Here is a 14,455-nt window from a genome sequence, read left to right as displayed (position 1 = left end):
TGTTGATCTTCAACATATCACGATTTATCGATTAACAAATAAGTAATGCAGGATTGGAAATGTTTCGCCTTGAGCGTATTGCGGGTGAAAGTGGAGACAAACAGAAAAGAGGGAAATAAAAAAATATTAATAATAAAACGAACTGAAATACACAAGGTTGTTGAAAACGTCCACTGTTAGTCATAACATTAACAAAACCATATATTTCCTTTGCATCACATAATGAATCATCGAAAGATTTTAAACTCGTTCTTTTCTAAGGAATATCAGAGAAGCAGTTGTTTTAATTTAAGAATGTAAATTATCATTTATCAAGAGTATTCGCAGATTCAGACGCAAGGATAATTGATTTCTCGTTGGTTTTGGCTCACTAATGGAAAACGGTGATAAATGTATTATTATTTCTTCGTGGCAAATCACTTGAGTGCTGTTTAATTTGGAAGATGAGCAGAGTGCTATTTTATGTATGCAAACATTTGTTTTATTTTGTTCACAAAAATGGACAGTTTACCAATTATAACGGCGCATCCACCATTTTTGAAAAAAAAATTTTCTTTGTATTTTATCATTTCTCTGTTTAGAGAGAACTTACAGAAGTTCACATTTAATTGTCTTTAATAAAAAAGGAAGAGTTTTTATATATTTTATTGTAAAATTGACAATTATTTATAAAATACTTTGAAAAAGAAACAGTCAGTTAAAAAGAACATGGTAAAAGTGTAAAAAAAAACTTTTTTCAATGGTTTTTAATAATTGACGATATTTAGATAGATACATAGATACATTGTACAAATTAGTCAAATTTAGCAGTCCTTGGGATTTGGAGAAAAACGAAATTATATATTGATATTTTAAACAATATATGTTAGCAAAAATATGAAATAAAAATTTGGTGTGGCTCGAGTGGATTTTTCTGTTGTTCACGATGAGTTTGACCCCATTAAATGTTGTCGGTTAGCGAGCACACAAACACGGAAGGTTGTTAGCTCGGCAAAAGCAGCGGCGTGTGCAGAACGAGCTCCGCAAGGGCGTATGTTGAACCCGAAAACCTCTTTTTCCTTCCGATCAAAGACAAACGATTTGTTGGTAAACTAGACAACGCTAGACAATTTTTAAAAATATATCCAGCCAACCAACCAACGCAAAACGTGTGCAATTATAAAAAATAATTACATTAAAGGACAGAGTTGTTCCATCATAACGTTTAATTGGAAATCCGTTTCGAAATTCGCCTCGGCACGATGTTAATCGTTTTAAAGACGATAATTAGACTGATTCGCAATCGAAAACCTCTTGCGAAACTTAATAACGCTTTGCATTGGTTTTACGAATTGTTATTGATGTTTTAATAACGTTTATTAATATTTGTTTTTTTCGTGTTTCAGGTAATGATTACAAAGTAAAGAGAACAAAGAATAAACACGTAAGTTGCAACGAAATTATTCTACCTGTCTACCTACGTATCACAATTTAATAGACTGTAAACAAAACTGTAAACAAAATGTATTTTTAAACTGTGTCCGTTTCAAACGCAAAAACAAATAATAGCATTTAGTTTTCCGAGAAATGTTGGCCAACTTGAACGAAATTCATTGACTAACAACAACAATAGACACAATTTGAATCGCAATCAATATCGGTTCAATCTTGAACGTTTAACCTATAGAAATCCGCTTGTTAATTTCTGTCATTTGTTCACGATCATGCTTCGAACTTGCACCGTATTTTAATTATCTTCTTGTGAAAATTGCGTTAAATTAATCATTGTTACTCGCACATAATGATGACATGATGTCATATAATCGTCGTATTTTGTTAGACTTTCTCTAACTCACGCCGAAAATAATATAAATTGCACCATAAAAAAAGTAATTCGTGCCACCAGGAACTGAAACCTCGATTCCGGGTTTCGTTCTGGCGTTTAATCGTTAAAAACGTTTTTTCATTTTTTGTCGTCTCTCTTTTCTTCTACAAACATTTCTCTCGGCTTATTGAATTTCCATTAATAAAGGTTTTCCATTACATATTTTATTTATATTTCTATAGAGTATTGATATTTAACAATATAATTGAAATTTTATGAATCTTCTTTAACTAGTAATTCTGTCCCCTCTAAAATTTAAAAATAACATTTATTATAAATTATTATATTTAAAAATATTTAAGTAATTTTTATTTTCTTTTTAGTTCTTTAGTTTTATTTTTTGTCCTCTTCCTTTTCTTCTCCAAACATTTTTCTTGGAAAAGTTATTTTTTATTGAAATTTGATTAAAACAGGTTTTCCATTACATATTTTATTTATATTTCCATTGAAAATTTATTTAACAATATATTTGAAACTTTATAAATCTTGTCTATTTAGTAATCCTGTTCCCTTTAAAATTTAAAAATAACATTTATTATAAATTATTATATTCAATAATATTTATTGATCATTTTTATTTCCTTTTTAGTACTATAAATTTATAATAAAAAAATTAAAAATTATTAAAGATGTTTTCATTTTTTTGTCGTCTCTCTTTCCTTCTTCAAACATTTCTCTCGGCAAAGTTATTTTTTTATTGAATTTCCATGAATCAAGGTTTTCCATTACATATTTTATTCATATTTATGTTGAATATTTATTTAACAATATATTTGAAATTTTATATATCTTGTTTATTTAGTAATTCTGTCCTCTCTAAAATTTAACAATAACATTTATTATAAATTATTATATTTAATAATATTTAAGTAATTTTTATTTCCTTTTTAGTACTATAAATTTATAATAAAAATTATTAAAGATGGTCATTTTTTGTCGTTTCACTTTTCTTCTTCAAACATGTCTCTCGGCAAAGTTATTTTTTATTGAATTTCCATTAATAAAGGTTTTAGAATATTTAAATAATATATTTAAAATTTTATAAATCTTGTTTAATTAGTAATTCTGTCCCCTCTAAAATTCATTATAATTTATTTCCTTTTTAGTACTATAAATTCATAATAATAAATTTAAAAATTATTAAAGATGGTTTCATTTCTTGTCGTCTCACTTTTCTTTTTCAAACATTTCTCTCGGCAAAGTTATTTTTTATTGAATTTCTATTAATAAAGGTTTTCCGTTGCATATTTTATTTCTTTTTAATATTATAAATTTTTAATAAAAACTTAAAAATTATTAAAAATGGTTTTAATAATATTAATGGTAATACAAATGCAAGTTCTTTAAGGCAAAGCATTTAAGTGTGTTGAAAGTGTATCGATTTTAATTGACCTATATATTCTCGCTAAATTTAGCTTGTTAATAGTTACAACTTCCTAATTACTTTTTAATATTGCGCCACAATGTCTCCGTCGCAATACGAAAACAATTAAGAAGAGGAACATTTTATTTGTACCGAAGAGTGTAATCCTTCAATTTTATCAGACGGCCTGGAAGACAGGTACCGTTTTCCGGGAATTTCGATAAATTAAAAACACTTTGTGATCTCCGATACCTGGTGATTTTGCGTGCCACCGGCAGGATGACGACACCATACCCAGACGTAGTACGGAGAGTGTGACTGCGGTCAGTTTCTGAGTTTCAGTCGGGTTCACGGCGTCGTTCGTCGACGATGCTCGCAGTTTTCGTTCTGTAGACCGACCAAGTCTAGCGGCAACGGTGAAAGTTTTCCTCCACCTTCTTCGTGTCCGTGCTTGTGTGGTTCTCCTAGGTTTTGTGCATGTGTTCGTTCTGTTGTCTTCTACCTTCAATTTCGGGATTAGGAGCGGCGGATATTTCGGTAAATATGTTCATTGCAAACATTTCGATTGACGCACCGATTTTGTGCAAACAATCAAAAGCTAAGTCGTATCCTGGTTTCGATACTATTAACCTTGACACCCTCGTACACGAAATTCTCTTGGAATTAATAGATCGAATCCTTGTTCTATTTTTAAACAATCAATTTATTATTTGATTCGTCAAATTTTTCATATTTCTTAACCTTAACTGTCTGTAGTACTTATAACTAAAAATTAAAGTAAATTAAATTGTATTAATGAAAATTGCAACATTTATTAAATCCTAATTGTTTATTATGAGTAAATAAAACAAATTGTCCTTTACCTAAAATATTATGTACAAATAATCTGAGAGAACATTTACGTTTGTTTATTGGCAATTAAATTTTACAAGTTTTATTAGCTCAATCAATTTTGACGTGCATTATTTTGAAAATAAGACTAGAGTCGTCATTCCGACGAAAATAGATTTGATGGGTTCGGCATTAATTTAATGGTCGATGATTTACAAGAAGCGAAACAAGCACGATGTTGACCAAATTGACTTGACGATGTTAAATGGATCTTAATTCGGGACACACAATTAAAACGACAGTCTTGCAATCCTCAATCTGTTCCAACTATATTTTGATTTGGTCTTTTTTAAACGTTGAATGAGAAATTAAGATGCGTGGGTAATAAAAGGTTCTTAGACATTGTTCACGGTTTATATTCATGTTAAATATTCATACGTTGTTTGTACAAAAGTGACATGAATAAAAATAGCCATTCATTTACTCATTGATTTCTAAGAACAAGTTTGATAACGTATCAAAAGGAACAAGCACAATTTCCAAATCTATTTTCTTCTCGTTAAATAATTTTGTTGTACGTTATTAGTTTTCCTTATCGTAACAAAACCGAATTTTCCTGCTCCAGTAATTAATAAAACAAACTGTCGATGTGTGAGTGTGTGTGTGTGTGTGTGCGTTTATTTACATGATTGATAAGACCGCGAGACTTGAACGTCGGATCGATCGGAAGAGTAATATGTCAGTGGGTCCGTTATCGGGACGTATTGCAGACACACAGCACAACACGACGGCGATAATATAATTTCTCTGGCCGCACTCAATTTTGCTCCTTCATATAAATTTAGATTAGTAAAAATACACGCGCGCAATGTCCGATTTTTGTTTGTGCTGAGACACGATGTTTAGGTCAAAACGGACGACACGTCGTAAGTGATTTTCCTTTTTTCCTTATTTTATTTGTGGGGGGATTACGTAATGCTGTCTGTTCCCAAAAAAGTGTGGGCTTTTCACACGAAACAATGTTTACTTAGCGTTCTTTGCCCACGCGAAATGGAAAATTCAACGTTCGGCGCCACGAATAAACTCCAGAGAAAAAATTAAAGAGTGCGATTTAATTTATTCGATTACGCCGAGCTTGCAAATATGCAAAACTGTCACGCGAAGTGTATTGAACTGCGTTTTTCACATTGCTGCGGTAATTGCGAGAAACGACCGAATCGGACTGTTTATTTCACTGATTCACACATACAAGTTTAATGTCACTAAATGTTTACAAGACCATTTATCGTAAGATATGTTTATCCAGAATTTATCAATCTATTATGTGTTACAACATTTCTATTCATAGCCCACCTAAAATTTATTGTTGTTGTAATTTTTAATCGCAATTTTACTCAACATATTGAAACAAAATTCCCTCCCCAAAACTCAACCAACAATAACTAGCAATAAAAAATAAAAAAGGTGGTGAACAGCTGAGATTCGGTATTTCTATTGTTCGGGTCCTCTTACCTGTACGTCGAACCTGAACAGAACTTTATTAGTGGACCCATTCATGCAACAAAAATCCACACAGTGTCCGTCCGTCCGTCAGTTCGTAGAAACCAGACGCTGGTCCACGAAAGTGCTCTTCCGGCATCATCGAAATGTGCGATAACAATTGCGAAGGTAAAATTCAAATCATCACCGGTGTCCGTGCGATGTGATCGTGGTTATCTGATGTGTGCAATCAAAGTTCGAGAATCGACGACGATATTCGACGAATTTATTATTTCCCGAGTGTATTTTTAAAGCGGCGCAGCTGTTAATTCAAAAAGTGTTTGCAGTTGCCAGGAATAATATTTGACAACCGCTTTTAACCTTGCCCAAAAAACCGAACCGTTCCTTTTGTTTATCGAATACGGTTTTTTCCTTCATTATTGTTAAGCTTTTATTGTAAAGTGATACATTTCATATTCGGTTGGTTATTTATTATTCTGTGCTTTTATAAATGATCGAGCTCGTGCGCAAGCTGTCGATCGAAACAATATAGACCAGTCATCTTAGTCAAAATTAGGTAGATCGAGAAATATTTTGACATCCCAAAACTTGTCTCAAACATCAGAAAAATCGATTTTTTGCACATTTTTTGTAAACATCTCGTTTCCTATGGGGTTTACGCTACTTGTATTTCTTATCAATATTGTATAGAATTAAATTCTCTACAAATTTTGTTTTAAATATTTTTTTATACGTCGAACCGTTGTAGAGACAGCGCGGCTAGAGTATCATTTGAGGTCAACTGGTAGTCCCGATCAAACATACGTAGTATAAAGTTTATAAATTATTGATAAATATATAATTATCATTTTATTATCATCAGTGTCTTGGTGCACTTGTACAATATGTTGCAGACAATGCCGATGTAAATGTCCACACTCTTGATGGTAACAATACTCTTCATTTTGTGGGGATGATTAAGATAGTAACTCCAGAAAATGCTGTTCTCTACGATGAATGGGAATGGTTATCTTGTACAGCTCACTAAAAATAACAAGAACTATTCAACATCTCAAGTTTTTGTTTCTTCCTTTTATTGGGAATCCTGCCAGTCACGTAGACACTATTTACACAACTTTACATTGGGCTCTCGATATTACTAAGTCACATGGACAAAAAACGTGTGTGATTACTTTTGATCAACCCCTCTACTCTAAAGCACGTGAAATGGTAGCTGCATCAGATGATAACTCACCATTATGTACAATAGTTATAAAATTAGGAGGATTTCGTATGCTGATGTCCCTTCTTGGAAGCATAGGTCTTGGTGAAATATATGGAAAGAATTCTGTTAACAAATTGCTTAGTGGCCACGCTTACTAGAGAAACATTAGAGACCATAGACTTGCATTATCAGTGATAATGAAGATATGAAGATGATACTTTGAATATATAGACAGCAAATAACTTTTCGAGATGTTTCCTACGAAAACATAGTAGAGTGTATAGGTAACTCAACCCTTTTTCCTGCGATATTTCTGAACAAACTGGATGAATTAAAAGCTCGAGGTCCAACACCACAGTTATGGGTGTGATATTTCGAAATGGTTTCAGTGGCACTTGATTTTGTTCGTGTTGAAAGACTTGGGCTTTTTAAAGGAAATCTTGATGCCCCTATTTTCACCCCAGTGGTCACTTCTTATACTCAAAATAAACACACTTATATCTTCAAGATATGCTGAAGTTGGAAGAAACTATGGATGAACAAACTTTTAAAAACTTTATTCAATTCTGGTACATGGACAGATATGGTAATTAAACAAAGTCTTATGAAATCTATGAAAACAGAAGGTTTTGTGTAAATGGATCTTACTATGTATGCTACAAATACTATATGTGAGGAAATTGACATTAAAAATATATAAGTAAGCAAAAAAAAAATGATTGAATATAATATGTTAATAAAAAATAGTAATTATATATTTAGCAATAATGTATAAACTTTATACTACGTATTTTCGATCGGGACTACCAGTTGACCTCAAATGATACTGTAGCAGGCGCGCTCTCTGCCCTCTACTCCGACAACGGTTCGACGTATGAAAATATGTTTAAAACAAAAGTTGTACAGAATTTAATTCTCTATAATATTGATAAGAAATACAAATAGCATAAAACCCATAGGAAACGAGATATTTACAAAAAATGTGCAAAAAATCGATTTTTGTGACTTTTGACCTCTAACTTTTTAAGTTGCTGCCATCCGATCATGTGTGAATTCTGAGATAAGTTTTGGGATGTTAAAATATAAGTTTATACGAGTTTATAGCTGGGTATTTCGATTCCCTACAATAACCAAACAATGGCAAATGTCAATATTTAGATGTCATCGGAGACATGTTTTCGACGTTCCAGCAGAAAAACTAATTGTCAAAGTAACTTTGTGTATTTTTACTTTTTTTGCCAATGTCAAATTTTCAATGTTTGCCTAATTATTGCCCCTTGGAAACTGTAAAAACCAACGTTCGTGTATGTTCTATGATTAAAACTTGCCAAAGGAGTTAATTAATTAATTTTTATTTTTGCGTTTTTTCCGCAGGGGTCCTGGACATGACTGCCACGGAAAACACAATCCGTTTCAGTGTCCACACCCTGGACAAGGCCACCAAAGCGAAAGTCACCCTAGAGAATTATTACAGTAATCTGATTGCGCAGCACGTCGAAAGAAAACAAAGGTAACATAAATAATTCTAAAGTAATCTGAAAAATTGCAAACGAATCGATTTTATGATTTTATCATTGATAGGTTGGCGAAACTCGAAGAATCTCTGAAAGATGACAGCCTGTCCGAGGAGCAGAAGAATGAAAAACGGTTGCAGCACGCGCAGAAAGAAACCGAATTCCTGCGACTGAAACGTTCGCGACTCGGCGTCGAAGATTTCGAACCGTTAAAGGTGATAGGCCGTGGCGCGTTCGGAGAGGTGCGTCTCGTCCAGAAAAAGGACACCGGCCACGTATACGCGATGAAGATCCTACGCAAGGCAGACATGCTGGAGAAGGAGCAAGTGGCACATGTACGCGCCGAAAGAGACATCCTCGTTGAGGCTGACCACCAGTGGGTCGTCAAGATGTACTACAGTTTTCAGGTATGCCTTTCTCTAATGGTCAAACATTGAATTATTTACTATAGTGAATCTTTTCTAGGACCCTATAAATCTGTATCTGATAATGGAGTTCTTGCCGGGCGGCGACATGATGACGCTGCTGATGAAGAAGGACACGCTCTCCGAGGAGTGCACGCAGTTCTACATCACCGAAACGGCCCTCGCCATTGATTCGATACACAAGCTGGGGTTCATACATCGTGACATCAAGCCAGACAATCTGCTGTTGGACGCGAAAGGCCACCTCAAATTGTCCGATTTTGGACTGTGTACCGGACTGAAAAAGTCCCATCGAACGGACTTCTATCGCGACCTGAGCCAAGCGAAACCCTCAGACTTCAGTAAGTGTTTGTTTTACAACGATTCGGTGTCATGAAAACAGGCGTTGATGCTGCTTCTAATCATTGCAGCGTCGTGTTTCCCATGACTAGATAATCATTGCGGTGAAAAGACGAGGGGAACGTACGTTAAGACCTGCACGTTCCTGCGATAACTTTCGCACATAATTTCCAATGAAATAATATCATAAATGTAAAATCAATAAATGCGGTGTAAAAAAAGGATCTTGCCATTCATTTATTAATATTGATCAGAGTACTGTGGTGTTTCTATTCCGAGCAGTACGACAGTAAAACAATTGTTTACAGTGAATACGTCTTTGGAAACTGAAATGAAAACGTGGCGAAAAATGAAACAAAACTATTCGATGTGTATATTGTCGTTGGATCCTCTGGGTACACATCCCTCCAGTCAGTCAACCAAATACATCTGACAATTTGTGGTTTTGTTCGTTTTCCAGTTATCACCTCGAGTCCGATGGACAGTAAACGCCGTGCGGAAAGTTGGAAGAAGAACCGACGGGCGTTGGCGTACAGTACGGTAGGGACGCCCGACTACATCGCTCCAGAAGTGTTCCTGCAAACCGGATACGGACCGGCGTGCGACTGGTGGTCACTGGGAGTCATCATGTACGAGATGCTCATCGGCTATCCACCCTTCTGCTCGGAGAATCCGCAGGACACGTACAGGAAGGTGATGAACTGGCGCGACACGCTCATCTTTCCCGCCGAGGTGCCCATCTCGGAGGAGGCCAAAGACACTATCATTAAGTGAGTGAAATCGAGTCGATAGTTTTTGTGTAATTAGATGCTAGTGATATTAAGAATGTTTTAAATGATGAGGTAATTCAAGGTCCAGCTCGACAACATCGAAAAGTCAAAGTGTCGTAATCAACATTTATCTATGAGTCACAGACACAAATCAATCACTTGAAATTACACCTACGTCTTTGTATATAACGACTTGAAACGATTTATGTGTTGTAGGTTTTGTTGTGAATCGGATAGAAGGTTGGGATCTCAAAAGGGGCTGGAAGATTTAAAGATAATTCCGTTTTTCCGAGGAGTGGACTGGGAGCACATAAGGGAAAGACCTGCCGCGATACCGGTCGAGGTGCGATCGATAGACGACACATCAAACTTTGACGACTTCCCCGACGTTAAACTTGAAATTCGTAAGTAACTACTTTCTTGTTTGTGCTGCCCCAATACAATAACATTTTTTGTCTTTTGGCAGCTTCTGCTCCAATGCCTCAGGACGGTGAAGTGAACTATAAAGACTGGGTGTTTATTAACTATACATTTAAACGGTTCGAAGGTCTAACGCAGAGGGGGACGCCGACGAAGAAATAGTTTGGCACTTTTTGTTATTAGCTTTTATCGCAACGGCAAAAGTATGTTTTGCTAGACGCTTATTTTTAGAAAACGATCGACACACTACGGTGTTATTGTACATAGCCAAAGGATGCGAAAGGGCGCGAAACTCTCTTCACTTCTCTGCAAGATATTTTTACTGAGGAAACATGAGATAGGGATATATTTTTTTTTTTTGGTTGATCAAAAACAAATTGAGGTCGGGTGCCGTGAAAATAGCTTGTGTAAGACGAAATGATGGTGTTGTTTTCTAAAAATAAGTTTTCGTGTATATTATAGGTCTGAAGCAGTTTTGCACTGTTTGCTTTGGAGCTGTGAGAAGCTGTAAGCTTGTGTTGTAGTTGAATTGATATTACAATTAAGTTTTATATTTTGAACATGTGTTTTATCTCGATTTGTACATATATATTTTTTATTTTTAATAAAATTGTTGTAATCATTTGTCCACTTTATTAAATCATTTCTCTGTGATTGTACCTATTATATTTTAAACAAAAATTAACATCCAATATCTATTTAACTACACTCTGAGCGTTTTGTGTATATGTTATTTTTTGTTTTATTGTTATAAAGTGATACATTTATTGTTTACAAATTGTTTTTAACTTATAGACCATGTATTTCCTGAATTCACTTCAGGATTATTTTGTAATAGCTTTGATGGAAATCACCGAAAATTTTAGCACTTGTGTCCATCTGCTTCTGTCAGTGAGATCATTTTTAAGTTTCATGTATTGCATAAGGAGGAAGATAGATTATAATATTATTCAATCGCTGTGTTATGTGTCTAAACAATACAAAAATTATTAAATCAAATTGTTTTTAGACATGTAAGACATATTTATTAAATAAATAAAAGTATTGTTTCTTATTAGAGCGCATTTAAAAAAATAAAACATCAAATTATTTAGTAGATGTAAATATAATACAAGAAATAATAATAATTATTCAACTTGAGGAATGTAAAATGAATTTGGAATAGTTGGTACATATATATTGTAGTAATCAGTTAAAAACCACATTTTGCTCGATTTCGCTACTATTATATTGAAATGTTAGAATTTCTGTGATGCGTCGGGTCTTATTATGCATGGATATGATCAATAATGAATTGTTTTTATTGTTAGACATATCAGGCATAAGAAGGAGTGCATGTGAACACAATTTGGTAGAAATGTAAAATTTTATATGAATGTTGATGATTAAGAAGTAGCTCTCTACAACGTGCATCAAAATACGACGATTTTGGTGCATATAGTAGATTATAGAATTTATTTATGTCTTTTTTGTTATTTATTACAGTTTGTATTTTCTAGTTGGTCTCGCTAACAGGACTTGTACATATAATTACTTCCAAAAATGTGTATAACTAAAAAGAATAAACATATGTGCTTACATTTGTGTTTTAATTCAAATCATTTTGTTTGTTTCATTCGTATGAAAAAAAAACAAAAATTCACAGCGAGAACATTAATTCCAATTTCGAGGTTCCAGAATTACTATCTTAATTTTAGGCAGCTATAATGCAGTTGTACCATCTATAGTATGCAACCCACATTACATAATTGATGTAGTTATTTTTCATCTGAATATCGGTAAGGTTGGTAACAATGAATTAATTAGTCCAAGATTGGCAATGACATAATTTCCGCAAAATGTTAATTTCTCAAGAAAAAGCTTAAAATTCTTATCAGCTGTGGTTAAAAGTGGTTCCTCTACAACAAAATACGTGTCCCATATGACCGTTAATAAATTTGTTCCACCCAAATAGTGAAAAACAGTGTTAATTAGGAACTAGTGAACGCCCATTTGTTTTTATTTATAGTCGAATAAACATATTTGGAGATGGAGGATATTTCTCAGTGGTGCAAGGAAGGAAATGCCTTGCAGGTCAGGGTATGGCTGGACGAACCCGAACACGACATGAACCAAGGGTAAACATTTCAGTATTACATTGAACAAACTATTGCGACACAGTAATTTCCTTATTTGGTCACCTCCTGAGACAAATTATCACTGTTTCATTTGGATTCGTTTTATTTACAGAGATGACCACGGCTTTAGTCCTTTGCATTGGGCATGCATGAAGGGACACATCAAAATTGTTGAGATGCTGTTGCAGAGGGGTGCAAGGGTTAATGCCACCAACAAGGGAGATGACACTCCACTTCATTTGGCTGTTGCACATGGACACAAGGATATTGTCCAGATGGTGTGTATATTTATTTATGTATATTATATGAATGATGTATGTTAAATATCAATTCAGTATCGAGAAACTTATTGTCTTGTATTGATCTTGGTTGTGTGGAGTTGTGAAGCAGTAATAAAATCAGTCTATCAATGAAATTCTGTATGAGTTAGTGTGTATGATCTAGTAGCAAAAGGAATTCAATTCGTCAGTTATTAAACTTTAATTGTATTGCAGTTGCTTAGACAAAAGGTTGATTTGAATTTCACTAACGAACATGGTAACTCGCCCCTCCACTACGCGTGTTTCTGGGGCTACAACGATATCGCCGACGAACTGGTCCGTCACGGCGCCAAGGTGGCGGTAGTCAACAAATATGGTGACACTCCTTTGGACAAAGCAAAAGGCAATCTGGCAAAAGTACTACACGATGTCGCGGTGGAAACAGGACAAGATATCAGGAAGATCCAGTTCAAGGATCACGCTTGGTTGGCAAACAAAACGCGATCACGAGAAGCAACTTTATCCAGGCATAAGGGCATAAATTACAATGAGCTAAAACTGTCCAGAGTGATTGCGGAAACTCACAGCGGCATCACCTATTACGGAAAATGGCAGAAAAACGAAATCGTAGCCAAGAAGCTGAAAATCAGGAAGATGTCGCCAAGAATATTGCGAGATTTCAACGAAGAGTTTCCAAAACTTCGAATTTTCTCTCATCCGAACATCCTTCCGGTGATCGGCTGTTGCAGCAGTCCGGAGTTGGTTGTGTTGAGTCAGTATTTGCCTTTTGGTTCCTTGTACAGCGTGCTGCATGAAAGCAGCGACATCGTTGTCGATAACGCACAGGCGCTTCGTTTCGCCATCGATATTGCCAGAGGTATGGCGTATTTACACAGTTTAGAGAGAACTATTCCTGAGTACCATTTGAACAGTCGTCACGTAATCATCGAAGAGGATCTGACCGCTCGTATTAACATGGCCGACGCGAAATTCTCATTCCAGGAAAAAGGACAGATTTATTACCCCGCCTGGATGTCACCGGAGGCGTTGCAGAAGAAACGCACTGACAGAAATTGGGAGGCGTCCGACATGTGGAGTTTTGCTATTTTACTTTGGGAATTGGCGACCAGAGAAGTGCCTTTCGCGGATTTGATTCCCATGGAAGTCGGCATGAGAATTGCCCTGGAGGGCTTAAGGATAACAATAAAGCCAGGAATTTCTCCGCATTTGACGAAACTAATTAAAATCTGTATGAACGAGGACCCCGGCAAAAGACCCAAATTCGATATGATCGTTCCGATTTTGGATAAAATGACTCGTTGATTTTCTATTATATTGTGTTCATAATATAAGCTTTAATAATGTACGTGTTACTGATGTAATTCATCGTAATTGTTGTTGTGCCTTTGATATTGCCTTGTTGTAATCGTAACAAACTCGTTAATATTGTAGAATTATACAAACACACATTTTTATAGCATGTTTGAATAACGATCGTAAAAACGAAGGTGCTTTTTTAAAACGAATAACGAATAAAATACACATTTGTTGTAATAATTAAATTACTTATTTTTTATAAGTAACATCAATTGTTAGAAAAATTATGATTTACTAAAAACTAACGCGATTTATATTTGTAGATAAGTATTAATAAATTTTTAATTTATTAAAATGTATTGTTTTATTTAGTGCCATGTTGTAAAACTGAAGGCGTTCTTTTTATATTAGTAGCAAAAATGAGTACTAAAAATGAATAAAAATTTTTGATAAAAGTTCAAACATATTAAGGATAATTTAAAGTATAAAAATAACATATAACAGTATTAATTAATTTTTAATTTAGTGAAT

At 34.4% G+C, this 14,455-nt stretch overlaps 2 protein-coding genes across 10 annotated transcripts in view; both read left to right on the top strand.

Moving 5' to 3' along the window:
• Nucleotides 1-11,808, top strand: part of LOC109599029 (serine/threonine-protein kinase tricornered) — a 45,670-nt gene extending 33,862 nt beyond the window's left edge. For 4 of the 9 annotated variants that reach the window (XM_049962405.1, XM_049962400.1, XM_049962402.1 and 1 more), the window contains 6 exons: nucleotides 8,137-8,272; nucleotides 8,344-8,683; nucleotides 8,742-9,042; nucleotides 9,501-9,810; nucleotides 10,027-10,214; nucleotides 10,277-11,808. In XM_049962405.1, the coding sequence (XP_049818362.1) occupies nucleotides 8,148-8,272; nucleotides 8,344-8,683; nucleotides 8,742-9,042; nucleotides 9,501-9,810; nucleotides 10,027-10,214; nucleotides 10,277-10,392 (1,380 nt within the window). In that variant the 5' untranslated portion in view covers nucleotides 8,137-8,147 and the 3' untranslated portion in view covers nucleotides 10,393-11,808. Of the gene's footprint in view, nucleotides 1-3,582; nucleotides 3,765-4,848; nucleotides 4,985-5,689; nucleotides 5,727-7,924; nucleotides 8,067-8,136; nucleotides 8,273-8,343; nucleotides 8,684-8,741; nucleotides 9,043-9,500; nucleotides 9,811-10,026; nucleotides 10,215-10,276 lie in introns of those variants that run through there. The other 5 variants (XR_007547153.1, XM_049962407.1, XM_049962403.1 and 2 more) reach the window with 5 other exon arrangements.
• Nucleotides 11,809-12,043: 235 nt separating this feature from the next.
• On the top strand, nucleotides 12,044-14,279 carry LOC109599023 (integrin-linked protein kinase). The gene is made up of 3 exons (XM_020014957.2): nucleotides 12,044-12,347; nucleotides 12,460-12,625; nucleotides 12,842-14,279. Exons 1-3 carry the CDS (start codon nucleotides 12,259-12,261, stop codon nucleotides 13,928-13,930), a joined length of 1,344 nt encoding a protein of 447 aa, XP_019870516.2. The 5' UTR covers nucleotides 12,044-12,258; the 3' UTR covers nucleotides 13,931-14,279.
• The last annotated feature ends 176 nt before the right edge of the window (nucleotides 14,280-14,455 follow it).

The sequence above is a fragment of the Aethina tumida genome, chromosome 2, assembly GCF_024364675.1.
Source record: "Aethina tumida isolate Nest 87 chromosome 2, icAetTumi1.1, whole genome shotgun sequence".
NCBI classification, from domain to species: domain Eukaryota; kingdom Metazoa; phylum Arthropoda; class Insecta; order Coleoptera; family Nitidulidae; genus Aethina; species Aethina tumida.
Note: the sequence above shows the minus strand (reverse complement) of the source record. Positions and strands in the feature narration are given on the sequence as shown.

Bases quoted from the DNA above. Each gene is read 5' to 3' on its own strand.
- LOC109599023 (XM_020014957.2), top strand. From the start codon at position 12,259: ATGGAGGATATTTCTCAGTGGTGCAAGGAAGGAAATGCCTTGCAGGTC. The intron at 12,348-12,459 runs GTAAACATTTCA...TTTTATTTACAG, and splicing joins GAACACGACATGAACCAAGG to AGATGACCACGGCTTTAGTC. The intron at 12,626-12,841 runs GTGTGTATATTT...ATTGTATTGCAG, and splicing joins ACAAGGATATTGTCCAGATG to TTGCTTAGACAAAAGGTTGA.